The sequence below is a fragment of the Lissotriton vulgaris genome, chromosome 2_1 (assembly GCF_964263255.1).
Source record: "Lissotriton vulgaris chromosome 2_1, aLisVul1.2, whole genome shotgun sequence".
In the NCBI taxonomy this organism is placed as follows: domain Eukaryota; kingdom Metazoa; phylum Chordata; class Amphibia; order Caudata; family Salamandridae; genus Lissotriton; species Lissotriton vulgaris.
In genome coordinates, this window is record NC_141687.1 from 1,025,066,459 (window position 1) to 1,025,084,868 (window position 18,410).

The 18,410-nt window shown below is 40.4% G+C and overlaps 1 protein-coding gene across 1 annotated transcript in view; it reads left to right on the top strand.

The window, feature by feature from the left end:
- The window catches only part of PLA2R1 (phospholipase A2 receptor 1), a 1,083,903-nt gene that overhangs the window by 1,046,656 nt on the left and 18,837 nt on the right, over positions 1 to 18,410 (top strand). Inside the window, exon 24 of the mRNA XM_086956636.1 lies at positions 8,941 to 9,057. Within this exon, the coding sequence (XP_086812762.1) occupies positions 8,941 to 9,057 (117 nt within the window). The remainder of the gene's footprint in view (positions 1 to 8,940; positions 9,058 to 18,410) is intronic.

Sequence of the window (18,410 nt, forward strand, 5' to 3'; positions counted from 1 at the left end):
GATAAGGCAAGAGGCCTTTTAGTAAAACAGCTTGAGCCCTCATACTACAAAAAAGTTAAATTTAAGACTATACTGAGCGTTTGGGGTATTTGGAAAAAAATTAGAAAACAACTGAATATTACGAAATACAATAAGTATACATCACTTTGGCACTCTACCATACTGCCACCAGCTATATATGATACAATTGCCAGGAAATGGGAAACATGTGGAGTCACGACTCTCGGTGACTTCCTGTCCCCTCCTGTTGGACAAAGATTCCAACAGTTACAATCTAAATTTTCTATTCATAGCAATAGTGTATTTAAGTACATTCAGATTAACACGATATTGGGCTTAAGGTGTGCAGATATTACACTGGAGAATGTTCCTCTACTTGACTGTCTATTAAGATCATCAACTAGGATTGGTACGATTTATGATGTACTAATAGACAGCCAATCTGATGACGTCGATGTGGTGGAGCAGGGTTGGTCAAGGAAATTAAATAATCCCAATGTCGATATTGATAAGATATTGGTTTTGTCAACAAAACTGTTTATGTCTTCTAATTTAAAAGCACAGTTGTATAAGACCATATATGATCTATATTTCACCCCCGCTAAACTTTTCGCTTGGGGGAAAAGAGCTAATTCAGAATGTCCTAGATGTGGAAATTGCCCGGCACATTTGATTCATATGTTATACGAGTGTGGAAAATTAGTATTATTGAAAAAAATGATAATGGATTTCTGGCAAGAAGTGTTTAGTCATCCAATCGCTGAATCCCCCTCCTTGTTTATCTTGGGATATGATAATACACTATCACATACCAATGAAGAAGAAGCACTGCTTTTTTTGGGGTCAGCAGTCTTTCGTATTATATTAACAGCACGGTGGAAAGACACAGATCCCCCCAACTTTCAGATATGGTTATCAAGACTGTTGGGTATGTATAACCAAGAGAAAGCGATATTTGCCTGTAAAGGGTTGAGGGCTCAAGCACGTGGTATTAAGATTTGGAAACCAATTGAGAATTGGAGCAAATATTAGAAATGCTAGCCAGAATGAAATCACCTATGTAAATAATATCTTGCTCTCTTTCTCGTTTTTTTTATTTTCTTCTTTCTCTCTTTTCTCCATTTTGTGTTTCGTAGTTTTTGTTCTCTTTTTGTAAATTTGTTTTCGGTGACTAAAAAGTATTGTTTTTTGTCTGCATTTGTGAATTGCCAAATAAAATCTAAAAAAAAAAAAAAAAAGAATTGTTAAAATCTACAAATCAATCTAAATAATTTTTGAAAAGTTACATTTATTATTTTATTACTTTTACATTATTTTTTATACAAATAAATAATGATATTTTGTACATCGATATTTTTTACAATATTTTTTTCGATATTTTTGCATTTACCATGATAAATATAGGAAGTCGATATTTTTGACCACGATATTTATGTCCCGATATTTGTGTGAGTCAAGATTGTGGTGGTCAATATTTTGTCAGTGATCCCCCCGGCGCTCACAAGAACTTCCTCTGAAAGAAGCTCAGCACCATCCACCTGCAAAGAACTGGTACAAATGCCAGAGCAATCATGACTAGATGAACAAAAACCCGAGATTGTGGATCCCTAAAGACAGATGAAGCCACAGAGGCCGCAGGAGAAACCGGGCCTAAAGAGCCAGGAAAGACTGCTGCTGCAAAGCAACCCAGGGAAAGCCACCATATCTGCAGCAGAGGGGAGCTCACCCGTAGATCCTGATGACCCTAGCAGCCTGAGGTCCAGCATCGGAGCCCAAAAAGCCAGATGAGATGCCCCTCCCCCAGTCAGTGAATATAAGCACCAGAACAGCAGCTGGAAAATGTCCCAGAGAAGCTTAATACCCAACCGAAAAGCAGAGACAGCCAGCTGATCCCAAGACCAACTAAAGACAACTCCAAGGGTCGAACACTTCAACCATGCCAGAACTGTGCCGAAACTGACCAGTCCCTGGTACCAAGGTAGACCAAGGCCAGAGCAAGGCTGAGACACAAAACCATGGGAGCAAGGGAAATAAAGACTATCAGGAATCCTCGGGAAGACTCTCTGGGCCCCCCGAGAGTCGACTAAACAGAGAAAGGCAGACTCCTGAGAAAACAGACCAGCCAATTGGCCAAAGGAGATGGCCCTAACACACGGAAAAACTACCAACAGCGACCGTCCACAGCATACCCTCGACCCAGTAGCATTCGGCCTGAGCGAGGACAATGTGAACAAGACCATCCTCCCCAGACTGTGATGGATGCAAAAAACCAACCCAAGATGAGCCGACGATTCTTCCAGGAGGGCAAAAGACCAAACTAAAAGGTCTCACCCCAAATGTGACCAAGGAAACAAGAGCCAGAAAGTCCAGTCAAAGAATCTAGAGGTGAAGGGGCCAACCAAGACCTGAAGGACCCCTACACCTGCTCGATCAAACAAGCAGCTCCATGACCCTGAAAAGGAAAAGGCTGCCAGGAAGTACATCAGTCATGTGGGTTAGCCAATCACTCAACCCGGTGATGTACAAAAAAAACTGGACCGAAGCAACAGAAAGGGACCCAAGAATCCCCATAGACCAGTCAGAGATACCGGATGAAGGACCCACAGCTGGTTACCCACTACGGTGCGACAAATACAGAAAACAGGAAATGATGCACAGAAGCACCAATGACATCACCCACTCACTGGTCAGCGGTCCCCGACAGACATCGGAAGAATACAACAAAAGAAGGAAAAGCTAAGACCCACAGGAAGGTCCCTTACAGCCAACCCCACCTATCACCCCTGGACCATAGACAACTGTCCTGGTAGTCATACCACCTGCCGGAGATGGCCTCAGCCAGTTACACTACAGAAGGACACATTCATTTTTAGCAGGCAGGGGGAGATATAGTTATTTGTCCAGAAGCACAGGATGTTGAGCAGACATCAAGACTCAAACCTAGTTCCCAGCTCCAAAAATCGTCAGCCAAGAACTGAACGATGAGGCCATACAAGACTCCAAGAAATCAAAGCTCCCTGCAGTAAAAGGACACAAGAGGTCTTGCTGGGCCTCACGCCCCATATACAGATCGTGCTTGAAACCAAAAATGTGGATGCCACCATCCAAGTATCCCCACTGCAGCCCTCAAATGGTAGGAAGACGCATCACTCCGCCAACCGACACGCTCGCCTGCTAAAATTGCCAGCCCAGGAACACTCAGCAATATGTGGCCCCTAAAACACGGGCATGCCGCACCCATAAGAAGGTGGCAGGCCCAATACAGTCCCAAGAAGAAGGTAACCATTTAACTAGAAGAGGAGCCACAAGAGTAAACAAAAGCAGCCGAGACGGCTGTAATGAGCAGTCGAAAGGTGAAGTGTCCTGAATCACCGGATGCCGAACTAAAGTCCCACTGATGATGGTGACCTCATGGACACAAACAGAACATAACCAGACAAAATAGATCATCCCCATCCCAAGAAAGGCAGCAACCAAACCGCTATGCAGTACTCACCCCAAGGACTGGCCGCTTCAGGCGTCCCCCATGTTCAGCAACCCGGAAGACACCCACCATGGGAAGCACAGGCGTGCACACTGCTCTTGCATCAGTGTCCCCACCAACATGTTCCAATGCGGAAGACAGGCCACCAATGAAGCGCTCACCAATGTGCACTCCCTGGGCCCTGCACCCCACGTAGGCCTTGACATGCTTCTTCCCAACAGCCCAGCAGCAGGGAGACTCGTTCCTATGACTCGGTACCAGGGCCGAAAGTTCAGTCACAGGGCGCAATTTATGTTGATAGAAATTCATGCATGTGTTTTTAGCACACTTTCTTCTCGCCATGCAGCAGCTCCAAGGCAAGATTGCTAAACATGCAACTCAATTTCCATAAGCACTTGAGGAAATCCTTACATTATGTATAATGTGAAAAACATTTATCGAGCAGAAATGGATTCTGTGCAGTCACTCGACATTTGTACAGAGGCACAGAAAAATACATATTTCCCCCAACTAATCTGGTTTGCAGCTGATTGGAGTCTGTCTGTGAACGTGCATGTTTGGCAGGAGAAACTATTTCTCTGAGCTACCTTTCTTTGGCCACAACATAGAAAGTAGCTCAGAGTTCTAGTGGACATTCCGGAAGGGTTGTGTTTGCCTGTTAGACATGACCTGCAACTGTTGAACCCATTGAACTAAGACAAAAAGAGGGTTGAAACCACAAGTGCGGAAAACGGGGACAGTAGCTTAGGCAGACTGAAAATTGGGAAAGATAATTCTAGGAAACAGGAAATCAGCAGAGGGAGGAAACCAGAGAAATGGCAAGGGAGCTTCCTGTTTCAAGAAATGAGAGCGGAATCGACATAGAGAAAAAAAGTTTTGGGTGCCCGGCAGCTGGGATTATGACCCTCTTGTCTACAAAAGTAGTAAGAAATGTGAGATCACTTACTGTACAATGTAAATGGTTACTTGTATATAGGTTATCCTTGTTGGTTCTAGACAAAAAGTACAAAAATCCAATCCTCATAAATGTGTATATGGAATAGGGGTGCCCTGAGGAATATGGGGCTGAGATGGGGTATTTTAAAGATGATATAGACACCTTAAGTGAAAAGTACAGCATGGATATATTTCTATTGATGAGGGACTTCAATCATAAATTAAATCCAAAGAAGGTAGATCCTTGGCATATGGAAATTCTGGAGGCTTATGACATAAAATTTGCAACCATTCCCGATTGTGCTCCTCTAAGGAAAGATATAAGCTTGGGAAACTAACTGGGGACAAAGGGTCTATTTTTCCTGAATGGCAGGCTAGAAACAGATTGTTCAGCTAAGAAAACATTTAAAATAGGCACACAGAATTGCCCAATAGACTACATGTTTATGTTTGCCTGGAACTTTGTCCTAATAAAGAGGTTTTGCGACTGCCAAAAGGATGGTAGTGATCATAACCTTCTGCAGTTGGAGATGTCAGGTGGGGACCTGAGCCCTCGAGAAAAAGTACTTTTACAACAAGTTGAGTATCCTAGGCGGTTGACAACTAGACTAACATATGAATATACAGCAAAGCAGACAAAACTACAACAGAAGCTAGATCTGGGAGGTGTCACAGGTCAGAACCTGGAATGGTATGAGGAAAAAATAGAACAGGTTCGAGTTGGATTAAAAAATGAAAAAATAAGTGCATTAAATCAACATACAATCCCAGTAAGACAACCAAAATGGTTCTCCGTAGAATGTCTAAAGAAGAAGAGGGAGATAAGGAGAGAAGCACGAAGTATTAAAGCAAAATACGATCTGAGAAGACTGGTACATCTCAAAAAATTGAGAAGGGAATATAAAATGTTAATTAGTAGTTCGAAAATAGTGTATAAAGAAAAATGCTGGGAAAATCTGGTTAAATCTATTGAAACAAAGAATATACTAAGCATGGGCGCAAAATCCGTTCCTCTCGCGGATTTTGCGGATTTTCGGCAAATTCGCGATCCGCGAATTCCCGCGAATTTGCCGAAAATTCGCAAATCCGATAGCGCAACGGATCCGGGGGGCAAAAGTTCAAGCTGAGTGTTTGTAACTATTTTAGAATGGCGCCGGCAAGCTGCCAGCGCCATTCTAAAATAGTTACTAAGTTAGCTTCAACAGGAAGCACTAATAGATAAAATGAAGCAGGTGCTCGAGTTTAACTAAATTTGAGCTCCAACTCGAGCACCTGCTTTATTTTATCAATTAGTGCTTCCTGATGAAGCTAACTTAGTAACTATTTTAGAATGGCGCTGACAGCTTGCCGGGGCGATTCTAAAATAAAATGCAAGGAGTGGGGCAGAGGGCAGAAGGGCACAACAACGAGTGTGGCAGAGGGCAGAAGGGCACAACAACGAGTGGGGCAGAGGGCAGAAGGGCACAAAAAAGAGTGGGACAGAGGGCAGAATGGCACAAAAACGAGTGGGGCAGAGGGCAAAAGGGCACAACAACGAGTGGGGCTGAGGGCAGAAGACCACAAAAATGAGTTGGACAGAGGGCAGAAGAGCACAAAAACGAGTGGGGCAGAGGGCAAAAGGGCACAAACACGAGTTGGGCAGAGGGCAGAATGGCACAAAAACAAGTGGTACAGAGGGCAGAAGGGCACAAAAAACGAGAGGGTGGCAGTTATGAACCAGAGGGCGCGTCGCGATCTCGCACAAAAAAACCCAGCGAGCACGCAAAGCGCCCGCGAACATGCAAATCGCCCCGCGAACACGCAAAGCGCCCCGCGAACACGCAAAAATAAAAAAATCCGCAAATTCGCACAAATTTGCAAATTTTGCGGATTGCGAATTCGCAAATCCGCAAATTCACGTATCGCGAGTTCGCAAATTTTCGCCCATGCTTAGAATATACTCCAGTTCTGGAAGCTGATACAGGCAGTAGCCGACCATCCTGTGGGAGCTATGAATTGTGTGGTAGATGAGGATGCATTGTAGGAATATTTGCAGGAATTGTATGGCTCTCGTAGGGCATCAGAAGAAGGAGAGTCGCAGAACTGGAGTGGGTTAGCGGATGACGTAAAAACAGATTTCACAGTGGTAAATGTGAAAAATACAAAAATTGAATTAAAGCTAACCAGGGCAGCAGGACCCGACAATCTCCCAGCATCCATAATAAAGTTTCAGCTGAACTGGTGGGCGGAATTCCTCTCCCATATGTTCTTAGCTGTCTTAGACTCAGGAAAAATCCCCAAGAACTGGAAGGGTGCAGTAATTAGACCAGTGCACAAGAAGGGTGATATAAAAGCCCCGCAAAATTATAGACTAATTAACTTGCTGGACAATTGGGAAAAAGTCTTCGAAAAAATAATACTGGGTAGACTCAAGGACTGGGTGGAGCAGTTTTCGATTGTGCCAGTTGAACAGGAGGGCTTTAACGAAGGTCACTCCACTGTCGACCATTGTTTTACCCAGTCAATAGAGTAAAATAGTAAGCTATGCTGTTGCTTTGTTGACTTCCGGGCCATGTTTGATTCTGTGGACCGCAAATGCCTTTGGGAATCTTTAGTAAATTTTAATATACCAGCATGCCTAATGGCCGTAATAAACGAGTTGCATAGAGGAAATTGGGCACAGGTCATTAGGGATATGGAGGGTCCTTGACACGAAAATTAGCAATCGAGAACGGCCTTAGACAGGGCTGCGTGTTGGCCCCCCTTCTTTTCGCCATATTCCTAGCAGACTTACCCGCAACTCTAGAGGTTGATAGAAGTGCCGGCCCAAGAATGGATGGATTATAAATTGTCTTGCTTATTGTACGCAGACTGCCTGGTAATTCACGATCAGACCAAGCTTGGTCTTCAAAGGAAGCTAAATACTTTTAGAGAGTATTGTGAAGCAAAGTTTTTAACTGTCAATATGGAAAAAACCAAAATGTTATGCTTCGGAAAAAGAGACACTAGATTTAGTTAATTATTAGGCCCTTTGAAACTGGAAACTGTGAGTGAATATAGATATCTTGGGATCTGGTTTGATAGTGCATTAAAATGGCATGCACACATAGAAGACCAGAATACCAAAGCCTTTACATAAATCTGTGGTTTGAAAACCGCTGATTAAGGCATATAGTGCAATGATACCTCCACAAGCACTGTATGAAGCTGAAGTCCTTTATGTAAGCGGTAAACAAGATTGGGACTTAGAGGAAGGGAAGTGTTTGAAAACTTTAATGTCACTATGAATCTCAGTAATGATCCAGGCCATCATAACTGAGTTAGGCACAACATCTTGAAACGTCTTTAGTAGGGTTCTGGAAACGCCAGGACCCTTGTGCAGTACAGAAGGTCTCACAATGGTGTAAAAAGGAGATTCAGTCTAGTAGCCTAAAATGGGCTAAGGAGACTAGGAAGAAACTGCTATCATTGGTGAGAACCTAAAGGTGAGAATTTGTCAACAATCACTACATGCTGAATGTGCTAAGAGTGTTCTTAGATCCCAAGGACAGGAAGTCCCCCTATGGGCTGACATGGAGTATTTGAGAACGAAAAAATCAGTACAATTTTTGACGGAACCACGGTTGAAGGAAGTCTGGTACCCTTACCTGGACGCATTGCCCAACTATTGGCTTAGGTATCAAATTTTAAGATTAAGAATTGGCATTAATCCTTGGTTGGTAAATGAGAAAATGAAAGCAGAAATTATCTAGCCTGATGGAACCTGTAAATGTATGTTGGGCACAAAAAGCGATATTTTGCACATATTGGTAGATTGTGAAATAGTTTTTAGACCAGCACAAACAATACCTACGCCCAATCTTTTAAAAATATGATACAAGGTTACGGGATCAGGCAGTATCCCTACTTACAGAGATGCCAAATCTTGAGATAGCAATCGCAATCAGAAACTACATGAAAGCCATTAAAAGTTTCTTCCGGAAGAAACTGATGGTGTTTTAGTGATTTTAAAAGTAGAACCTTATTAATATGTGTATTGTGATCAATATAAATTTTAAACTGTATGAATTTCTATCAGTTTTAGAGGGTTGCATTAAATTGTATTAAACTGTATATATCAATTAATTATGTTGCGGCGCCCCGTGCAGGATATTCGTGTTGTTACTTTTCTCCCTATAGGTTAACAACTTTTAATGGAATTGATGAAGAATCTGGATTGTTTTATTATTTATAACTTGATTTTATTGTTGTTTAAAGACTATGGTCTAAATAAACATTGCTTTTGACTTGACTTGACATAGAGTAGCCATATAGTTTTAAAAAGCAAAAGAAATGCGATTTTTGGGACCTTGCGATTTTAGGTCTGAATTTTACAAATATTGCTCCAGTGTCCCAGAGTGTGACCCAGCTGCACAACAATTATAAAGCAACATCACCTAAAAATGTAGGTTCATTACTTACTTTCATGTCGAGACTTTGTGTATGAAAGTCATTCTGTCAAGTCATAATCGCCATGTTGTTTTTGCCTGTGCCCCTCGTAGGATCGGATCTTCTAAGTATTAAAGATGATGACGAAAATACCTTTGTTGTGCAAGAATTACAGCATTTATATTCACCAATCATATTCATTTGGCTGAGCGTCATTTACAAGCAAGAAAGTAAGGTGACAACAAATTAGTAAATTGCTTTTATTATACTTTTCCACAGAAAATACGTGGTAAGCATTACTATGTTTGTTATATATTTTCTTTTTTAAATTATTGACTGAAATGTTTTTCACATCTTCTTTCTTCCTCTTTCGCCTCCTCTACATTTGCCTCACTTTTTTCACCCTCATTGGGCAGTATTAGGGGGTGGTAATAACACCTGGAGAGAATACATTCACTGCAGCGCATTGTAGTAGTTCCTCAGGGCGGCTTTCCCTGCTGACTTGAAACAGGAATAACCAGTAGAATTGGTGATTTGTCACCTAGGCCCATAGATTTTCCCTTTTTCTGAAAATATTTAAAGACGTGTCAGAAAAAGTTTGCTTGTGCCCGATATTGGACTTTCTTTTTAATCATTGAGTTCTCTGTTCTCTCTCCAATTAGCACATGTGCAAGTGTAGCATATCTGCCATCTTGGCTTTCCTAACCTGGATGAGGAATGTGCTGGATCATTGTACTATTTCTTTGTCCATTATAACTTTTTGGGAAATGTAATTATTTTTTCATTGGAATGGGGATCATCCCATTTCACCTTTATTGGAAAACTGCAAAAATAGAATGTTTTCCTCATAGGTTTTCTCCCAGGAGCATTTCTGTTTCTCCTACATTTCCTACAACTTTTGATATCTTTTTGCTATTGTGTAAATAAGCACAAGCACCTCTTTTCTTTCAATAAAGTAATTGAGAGAGTGGGGAGTAGTGTACACAGATTTAGAAAGGTTAGAGGGACTGTGGTTGGAACTCAAATTAGAGCTCCTCATATACAAGTTTGTTGTGGATAAATGATTCATATTGGTGTGATACTGTAGTACTCCGGATTGCAGTGTGGGTGGAACTGAAGTTAAAGCTTCTTATATACAAGTTTGTTGTGGATAAATGATTAATATTGGTGTGATATTGTAGGACTCCGGTGGGCTTTATAGTGGTAAATGGTGGGAAGTACATTTTTTTACTTAATGATTTGTGGTTAATTGATATTAATTTATTAAAGTGAAACTAGTTATGGAAATTGTGTAATTATTTTTAGGTGTGCGTTGTGGTGTTTATTGGGGTAGAGGGGGAAAGTATTTTAGATTCATTCATTAATAATTAGTTGCTCATTAATAGTCGTTCATTAATTAATACATATTTATGGTAATTGTTTTTTTATTTTGTTTGTAGATTTTGGTTCTATAGGGGTATACTTTTGGTCAGCACATTAATTTTTATCTGTTTAAAGTGGTTTGTAATTAATAATATTTATTTAATTGATAATTAATTGTGTTAATTATGGAGGAACACTTTTTTTATTTAGATGTGTATTGTAAATTGTGTGGTGGTATAGGGTAGGAAATAAATATTACATTTATGTAATAATTAATGTTTTTGATTTTAAATATTTTCTATCCAAAATATTTATTTGGTTGTAAATTATTTTTAATTTTTTGATAATTAATCTTTTTAAAATTTAGTTTTTTTCACATTATAATATGTTTCCTTGTTTTGTAATTTTTTCAATTTTTATATGTTTTGTTTTGTAGTTGATATTTTGTTTTTAAATTTCAATTCTCTTCAGTGGGAATAACAACTTTTACTCCTCCACTAGCCAACACTTTTCCTACTGTTGCATTTGCAGGAGTGGGAATAGTAATTATTTCCCCTCCGCTATCCAATACTTTCCCTACAGTTGCACTAGCTGGAGTGTGAATAGTATGTTTTACTCATTCACTATCCAACATATTCCCAATTGCTGTACTCGTTGGAGTGGGAATGGTAATTTTTTCCCCTCCGCTATCCAACCTTTTCTCTACTGTTGCACTTGCTGGCGTGGGAGTAGTAATTTTATCCCCTCCGCTAGCCAATATTTTCCCTACTGTTGCACTAGCTAGAGTGGAAATAGTAATTTTGACTCCTTTGCTATCCAACATATTCCCTACTGTTGCACTAGTTGGAGTGGGAATAGTACATTATTCCCCTCCGCTCTCCAACACTTTACCTACTATTGCATTCACTTTTTTTTTAAATTATTGAGTTCTCTGTTCTCTCTCCAATTAGCACCTGTGCAATTGTAGCATCTGTGCCATCTTAGCTTTCCTAACCTGGATGAGGAATGTGCTGGATCATTGTACTATTTCTTTGTCCATTATAACTTTTTGGGAAATGTAATTATTTTTTCATTGGAATGGGGATCCTCCCATTTCACTTTTATTGGAAAACTGCAAAAATAGAATGTTTTCCTCATAGGTTTTCTCCCAGGAGCATTTCTGTTTCTCCTACATTTCCTACAACTTTTGATATCTTTTTGCTAGTGTGTAAATAAGCACAAGCACTTGCCTTTTCTTTCAGCAAAGTGACTGAGAGAGTGGGGAGTAGTGTACACGGATTTAGAAAGGTTAGAGGGACTGTGGTTGGAACTGAAATTAGAGCTTCTCATATACAAGTTTGTTGTGGATAAATGATTCATATTGGTGTGATACTGTAGTACTCCGGAGTGCAGTGTGGGTGGAGCTGAAATTAGAGCTTCTTATATACAATTTTGTTGTGGATAAATGATTCATATTGGTGTGATATTGTAGGATTCTGGATTGCAGCGTGGGTGGAACTGAAATTAGAGTTTCTCAAATACAAGTTTGTTGTGGAAAAATGATTCATATTGGTGTGATATTGTAGGACTCCGGATTGTACTGTGGGTGGAACGGAAATTAGAGCTTGTCATATACAAGTCATAAACAAGTTTGTTGCGGATAAATGATTCATATTGGTTTGATATTGTAGGACTCCGGATTGCAGAGTGGGTTTCATATACCAGGGGAACCAGTGATACTTAGACATGAAAGCATATCTATCAACCTAAATGAAAACATCCCTGCAGATTTTAGTTTAGTTTCAAAGTTTACAAATAGTGATATTTAGGTAGTTTTAGTGTGATTGGCACTGGGATATGTATAACAAACAGAAACATTCAGTGGCAGACTAATAAGGATGCAGGATGTACTATTGTATAGTGCCACAAAGGTGTGAACAATGCAGTGATGCTCTGAAGGTAGATAGTGGTATGCGAAATGCAGTCAGAATGTGAATCATGCTGAGAGTGGTGGGCTTGCCGGTATTTATAAAGAGGAGACATAGTGCAATCCTATATTATTCAATCTATACATGCAGCCACTAAGCAACCTGATTCAGAAGGAGGTTGTAGCCATATAGCAATATTCAGAGACCCTAATATACTTAAATATCTCTTCAATACAAGACATCTACATGCTGAAAAAAACGACCCTCAAACCTACAAAACAGAAATCTTTGAATCTTCTCAAACGTAATCCAGAGAAAAATAACTTTATGCTTACCCTTTGACCTCATGACTCTCATCTCAAAACAATTGCCTCATTGTGCTGCATTAAGATGGCTTCAACTCCAGTCTTAAAGATGAATTCAAATAATTCAGCTTGCGGCCCGACTCACATCTCCACATGTTGGTTGCATGATGGAAACCACACATGCCATTACATCGCATGACTTTGTAATGCATCTATTACAACGCATATGCCTTTACCACACATCATTTTACCATGCATATGCCTTTACCACGCATGCCTTTACAACAAAAATGTAAATGTAAGTGGTAAAAGACATATGCATGGTAAAAATGTAAGTGGTAAAGACATACAAAGTAAAGGCATATGCGTTGTAATGGATGCATGGTAAAAGTAGTGGGTGGTAATAGCTGTGTTGTAAATGCTGCTTCCCCTACATGTTTGTTCAGATCAATCTGGTATCAACTAAAGCAAGGGTGTGCCATAAAGAAGCTCAAACCATTTCTTCAACTTCTGTCACATTGTTCAAGCTTCATAGATAGCCAGAAATTACAATGGGAACGCGATCTTGTTCGACACTTTAATATCTTCCTTAACACCAGTCAAGGTGGACTCTATCAGTGACAATTCTTGTACCTGGCATTAGAAAATATGACCATATTTCCCTTTTTCTAAGGACGTTCCATTGTCTCCTCTTTGAAGCATTTATAAAGTTCAGGCAATATGCCTATGACAACCTATATCACTGCTCCTCACTAAAGCTCTTTGGTGCTAACGAATAACTAAAAAACATTTACAACCTGAGTATGGAACTCATAAAGCTCTAATTCAAACCTTCTTTAATGTTGCCACCTCACTTTCGAACTTCTCAGTCTATCTGAGATGTGCAACGTCTCTCATGGTACTCCTACGTTCCCACCCCCTGCATATCACTGTTTGTACATAATTTTCCATGACCTCGCCCCTACCTATTTTTTTCCTCTGATCTCCATTACACCAGTAGCAGTCCCTTTTCACTTTTGCTCTTTTCCTGATCTGTCTTTCTTCATTGTTTTTCTTTTTTACATCCATGTATGGCTTCTTCCAATTACTCACCACCTTACATCTTCTTCTTCTTCTTGATTCTCTAAAATACAGTTCACTCTACTCTAGTTGACCTTCTTTGAGCAATACTCTGTTCCTTGTAATGATTCCCCTGTATTTCAGGTGCAGTTGCTTGTTCAGCGTGTGAAAACCTCTGAGTTGAGTTGTGCATTATAAAAATGTATAAATAAAATAAAATATACAAATAAAAAGTGAATCACCCTTTTTGGTACACACATTCCATTATTAGAGCAAAAGAGGGCATCTTGGGTCATAGTGACAAAGAGGTGGTTGGTCACAAATAAAACAAAGAAGCCAAATGCCTTTGTAAAAGGAGCGAAGGAGAGGTGGAGTCAAAACGGAGTAGTAAGACCAATTCAGCACTCCTTGGTCCAGGTAGTCCAGGTAGTTCAGATGGTAGCCTCCTGCAGCTTTTCTCCCCAACCCCAGTAATCTGGAACTTCTCAACTGTGGGATATTGCCACAAAGCAGAGGATGATGTCAGATTTCAACAGATCCGCTCCTTACCACTAATGGAGTGTGTGAATGGAACTCCAAAAATGGCATCCCCATTCTAAGACTGGCAAGCATAGGAGCCCCAAAGCTGCAGCAGCCCCCCACTGAGATAAAAGAAAACTGGCAGAAGATTCGGAGGGTACTGGATTTTAATTAAGCTATTCTCCGACCTAAAAGGTGAAGAGATGTTGCAGGAGGGCTGCTGAATTCATAAGTGGCATATGTAGTGGAGGTAATGAGCATGTAAGTTAAGAGATATCCCGATACTTGCAGCGGTAAAGTGGACCCTGGAATTTGGCTTTAAGGAGTCATATAGCCTTAATAATAAGGCAAAGGGGACACTCTTGGCCCCCCATTAAAACATTACCACTAATGTACATTGCTAAACCATGAAGATGTGAAGTAGAACCTAGGTGGAAGATGGTGGGCAGGCACCTAGTGGAACATGGAATTGGTGCTTGTGGGTCTTGCTACCTCATCCAGAAAAACTGTCAGCCATTAAGGCAAGATCTGTGCCTGGGACTCCTCTAGTGGAGTCTTAGCAGCAATTAGCCAAGCACTGGAAACATCATCACATATACTCGGGTAAAGTTGCAGGTAGATACAACACCAGATGGCAGAGGCAGGAGGTCAGAAGATTTGCATGAGGAGCTAAGGCACAATACCACGCATGCCCTCCTTCTACTGTTTAATCCCTGAACAACAATGGCATTGCATAAATATGAAGAGAAGGATACACTCTAAGAGATGCTGTCCAGAGTGATGGCTATGAAGATGGGGGTCATCTTTTGAGAATGAGTGTGTTGCCTCTGCCATCGAGAGGAGACCTCAGAGACAGAGCTCAGAAGAGAAATCGCCAATAACCAAATCCTTTATTGAAGATCTTTTTTACAACCTGCAAGAAGACAACTCAAAACATTGGGGCCTAGAAACAAATTTCACTTTGTAGTACATTTTTAGGAGTGTTACATAATGCTGTTCACAAACGTTTATGCACAGATCTCCGCCTCGCCTATTTTTCTATGTGGAAGTCTCCACCCAGGTTGCTGTCTTCTCCGCAAATGTAGGTTTATGTTTTTGTTAGTAAATGTAGGAGGAACTTGAGAGATTGGCGGGAAAATGGAAAATACTTACTAAAAACTAGGAGAGGATTATTGATGGTACAAGGGGTTTATCCAGTGCTTAATTTGAGCCCTGGTTTACAGCGCTCAGCACTGGCACTTAATTGTCAATACTGGCAGGGTGGCACTGTCTGTCTAAATTTGAGATGAGCACAGTAACAGTTGTCTAATATTTCAATATGACTAATACATGCCACCGAAGACATTCTAATAGACTTGGGTGGCCTGGAATAGTCTTAATTGTCACACTTGTAGGAGTGTGATGGTTAGCAATTTTTGTGCTACTGCCATTGGCAGCACTGGCAGGAGCAATGGGTGGTGCAAGCTGCAATGGCCTCCTGACAAGGGCCATTGCACTTATTATCTAACAAACTAAGCACTGGCTAATGGTAGGGGTAAAGCAGGGTTTAGGGAGGAATATAAAAATACAAAGATCCACCCACAAAAGAGTAAGCCGATTTCTTGTCACAACCCGCACTTCAAATGTTACTACAGCCAAAAAGGACATAAACAGCTGTAAATGTACTCCTGTTCAGTCTTAGAGTACATCCAGCACCACACATACCCACTCACAGATACCACAACAAATTCCCATAACAAATAATGGAGGCAGGACTTTAATTAACAACTCATAGCAAATAATTTTAAATTTCAAATTACACACATATATATTTTCAAATGGTACTTTCAAAAAGTGTTTAAAGTTTGATTTTTAAACATATTTTCTAATTAAATAAATTAATATGTAGGGTTTTGTTTAAAGATACATCGATAACTCATTTACATTTTTAATAACAAGTTTAAATTAATTCCACTTTATAAACTACTAAAATACTATATAACAATTAAATATAAGAATGAAAATTTGTGATTTTTATTTATTTAAATAATAATATTATTTATTATTGTAAATTAAACTGATATAATTTATTTAAATGAACCAGCAAATAGATTGGTGATGCTATCCATGGTTCACAACTCAGGCAGTAACATTTATCTAACATAAGAAATGCATGTTTTGGAAACAGACTGACTTACGTTAAAATTCAAATGGTTGCCAGTTCAATTCCTGACTACAGTTCCCAAGAAAAAGGGCAGAGTGGCCATTCTTCTGGGAAACACCTGGCATATTCCTAGGAAAATGTAGAAGTGGTCAACGTCTTGCACTGATACTCATAGGGGTTGCTTTTAGATTTACACTGGCCAAAATCCATGCACCCAATGAGGAGCAGGAAAAATTCTAAAGGCAGGCACTAACAAATATCTTCTAATTACCTGCCAATGCAGTTCTGATAGGAGAGGGCCTCAATCTAGTTATGTCTTAGAAAAGTGACTGACTGACTGATAAAGATATGTCTGCCAGACATCTGGGGCACACATTTTCTTGACATGCAAGACTGCACATACTTGAAATCCCATCACACTTTTGTCACCATTTTCAAACTATAACACTGACTAAGGTTATCAACACAAATGAGACCCATGGCGATGTCAGATTAAATTCCCAATTGCAGTCACATTTCAGATGCTAGGGTGTGGTAGAACAATTAACAGAGCGGTGGTCACGGATGTCCTTATCCAAGGTCAAGATAACAAGAAAGAGATCTAAGAAGCAATCATTGTATTCATGATGTGCCCATAAGCACCTTTTCGGGGCTCTAAAAGCAGTTTCCAGGAGCACAGAGATAGCCATAGAGGCCAGCTTAAATAAGCAGAGAAAAGAGAATAGGGAAAACTCAAAACCAAACTAAGGAATCTAGATGTACAGCACAGAAAACAGGAGCATTAAAAACGTGCATAAGCTTACAGCCCCGGAATACAAGTTATACTGCTAGACATAGACAGGGCAGAATATGCATTATTCTGAACATTGTAAAAGTTCAATGCAGGAGGAAACAACGCTGGTAGATTGCTGCCATATACATTTAAAGCATAAGTAACTAAGAAATGAAATTCTGCAGTTAAAGGGTCTCCTTGATTACTAGAGTACACAGATATCCTACAGGAATCTCAAAAGTTCCAAAAACCTACACACAGCTGAGAATTTGCTAACCAGTTCTTTACATGAAGACCTTTCAAAAGCTCACATTACAAAACTCACAGAAAAACAGGCTAACTAACTTGACCCACCCATACAACTGGATGAGGTTATCCCAGGAATAGTCAGCCTCCAGCCTAACAAAGCACCTGACCAGAATGTTTGATGCATCCTTTTACAAATTCTTTTGTCATGCTAGACCTGGAGGCCTCCCTGCCTGTTTTATAAAGAAGATCAGACACATGTCTGATGATCACCCTTCCCGAACTTTGAGAAACTCTTATCCCTTCACTACCTGGGGCAGCCATGGAGGGTGCCAGCTTCCCCCGCCAACATGACGGTTTAAGGTCACCAACGTTTTTCATAGCAGTGATGCCTCCATGAAAATTGTGGTGGTGAAGACTAAAGGAGGCGCTCAGAGCCATGAGGTGCCTGAATTAGAGCACATGTTGTGCCTCCCTGTGTGCATTCAACCCCTATTCTGCATGGCATGGTCTGCACAGGAAACTCGTAATCTGGCAGCTGGTGTCAGTAAGACTTTGGCGGTGTGGGAGCAGGGCACTGGCGTGGTGGCCACTCCCACACCACCAAAGTCGCAATTAGGCCCTAACTTCCAGATGTTGCACTCAATGAAGGGAGATGAACTGTTATAGTGATATTTAATTGTCAGAGACTTTAATACAGACTTTCTCAAAAAAAGGTTTGTCACAAAAGATTTTCTGCTGTCCTTTTTTACTTCAAGTTGACAAAAATGTTGGTAGTGTCTCATGGCTCCCTTGTCTTCCCAGTCAATTGTTCTGCATATCTTGAAGAAAGTTCAAGAAATCTGTTGACTCATTTTATAAACAATTGACTGCGCTTGGCAACTGGTGGTCCTTAATCTTACTGATTTTGTTCACTATTTAAGACTTTATTGCGGGAGGGTTACTGTTTGTATCTTTGACCAGACACAAAATGGTGCACATAGATCATGAGTTTGCAAACAAACATGCAGATACAGCATGAAGATGAAGGTTGGAAAGTAGCAGGGCGTCAGATCAGAAGGAGCATTCTGAGAGTGCAAGAGATCAGGGAAGGGAAAGTCATCTCAGTTTCTTATTGGCTTTGGAAGAGCATATTTTGAGTCATTTTTGTCCTACAAATGGAGGTCCTATTAGACGAATGTAGCAAGTGCCTCTATGATGGAAGACTAGTGGAGTGTTTGAAAGGTTTTCCTGAAGTTAGTGTGGGCGTATTTCTCATACAACCAACAAG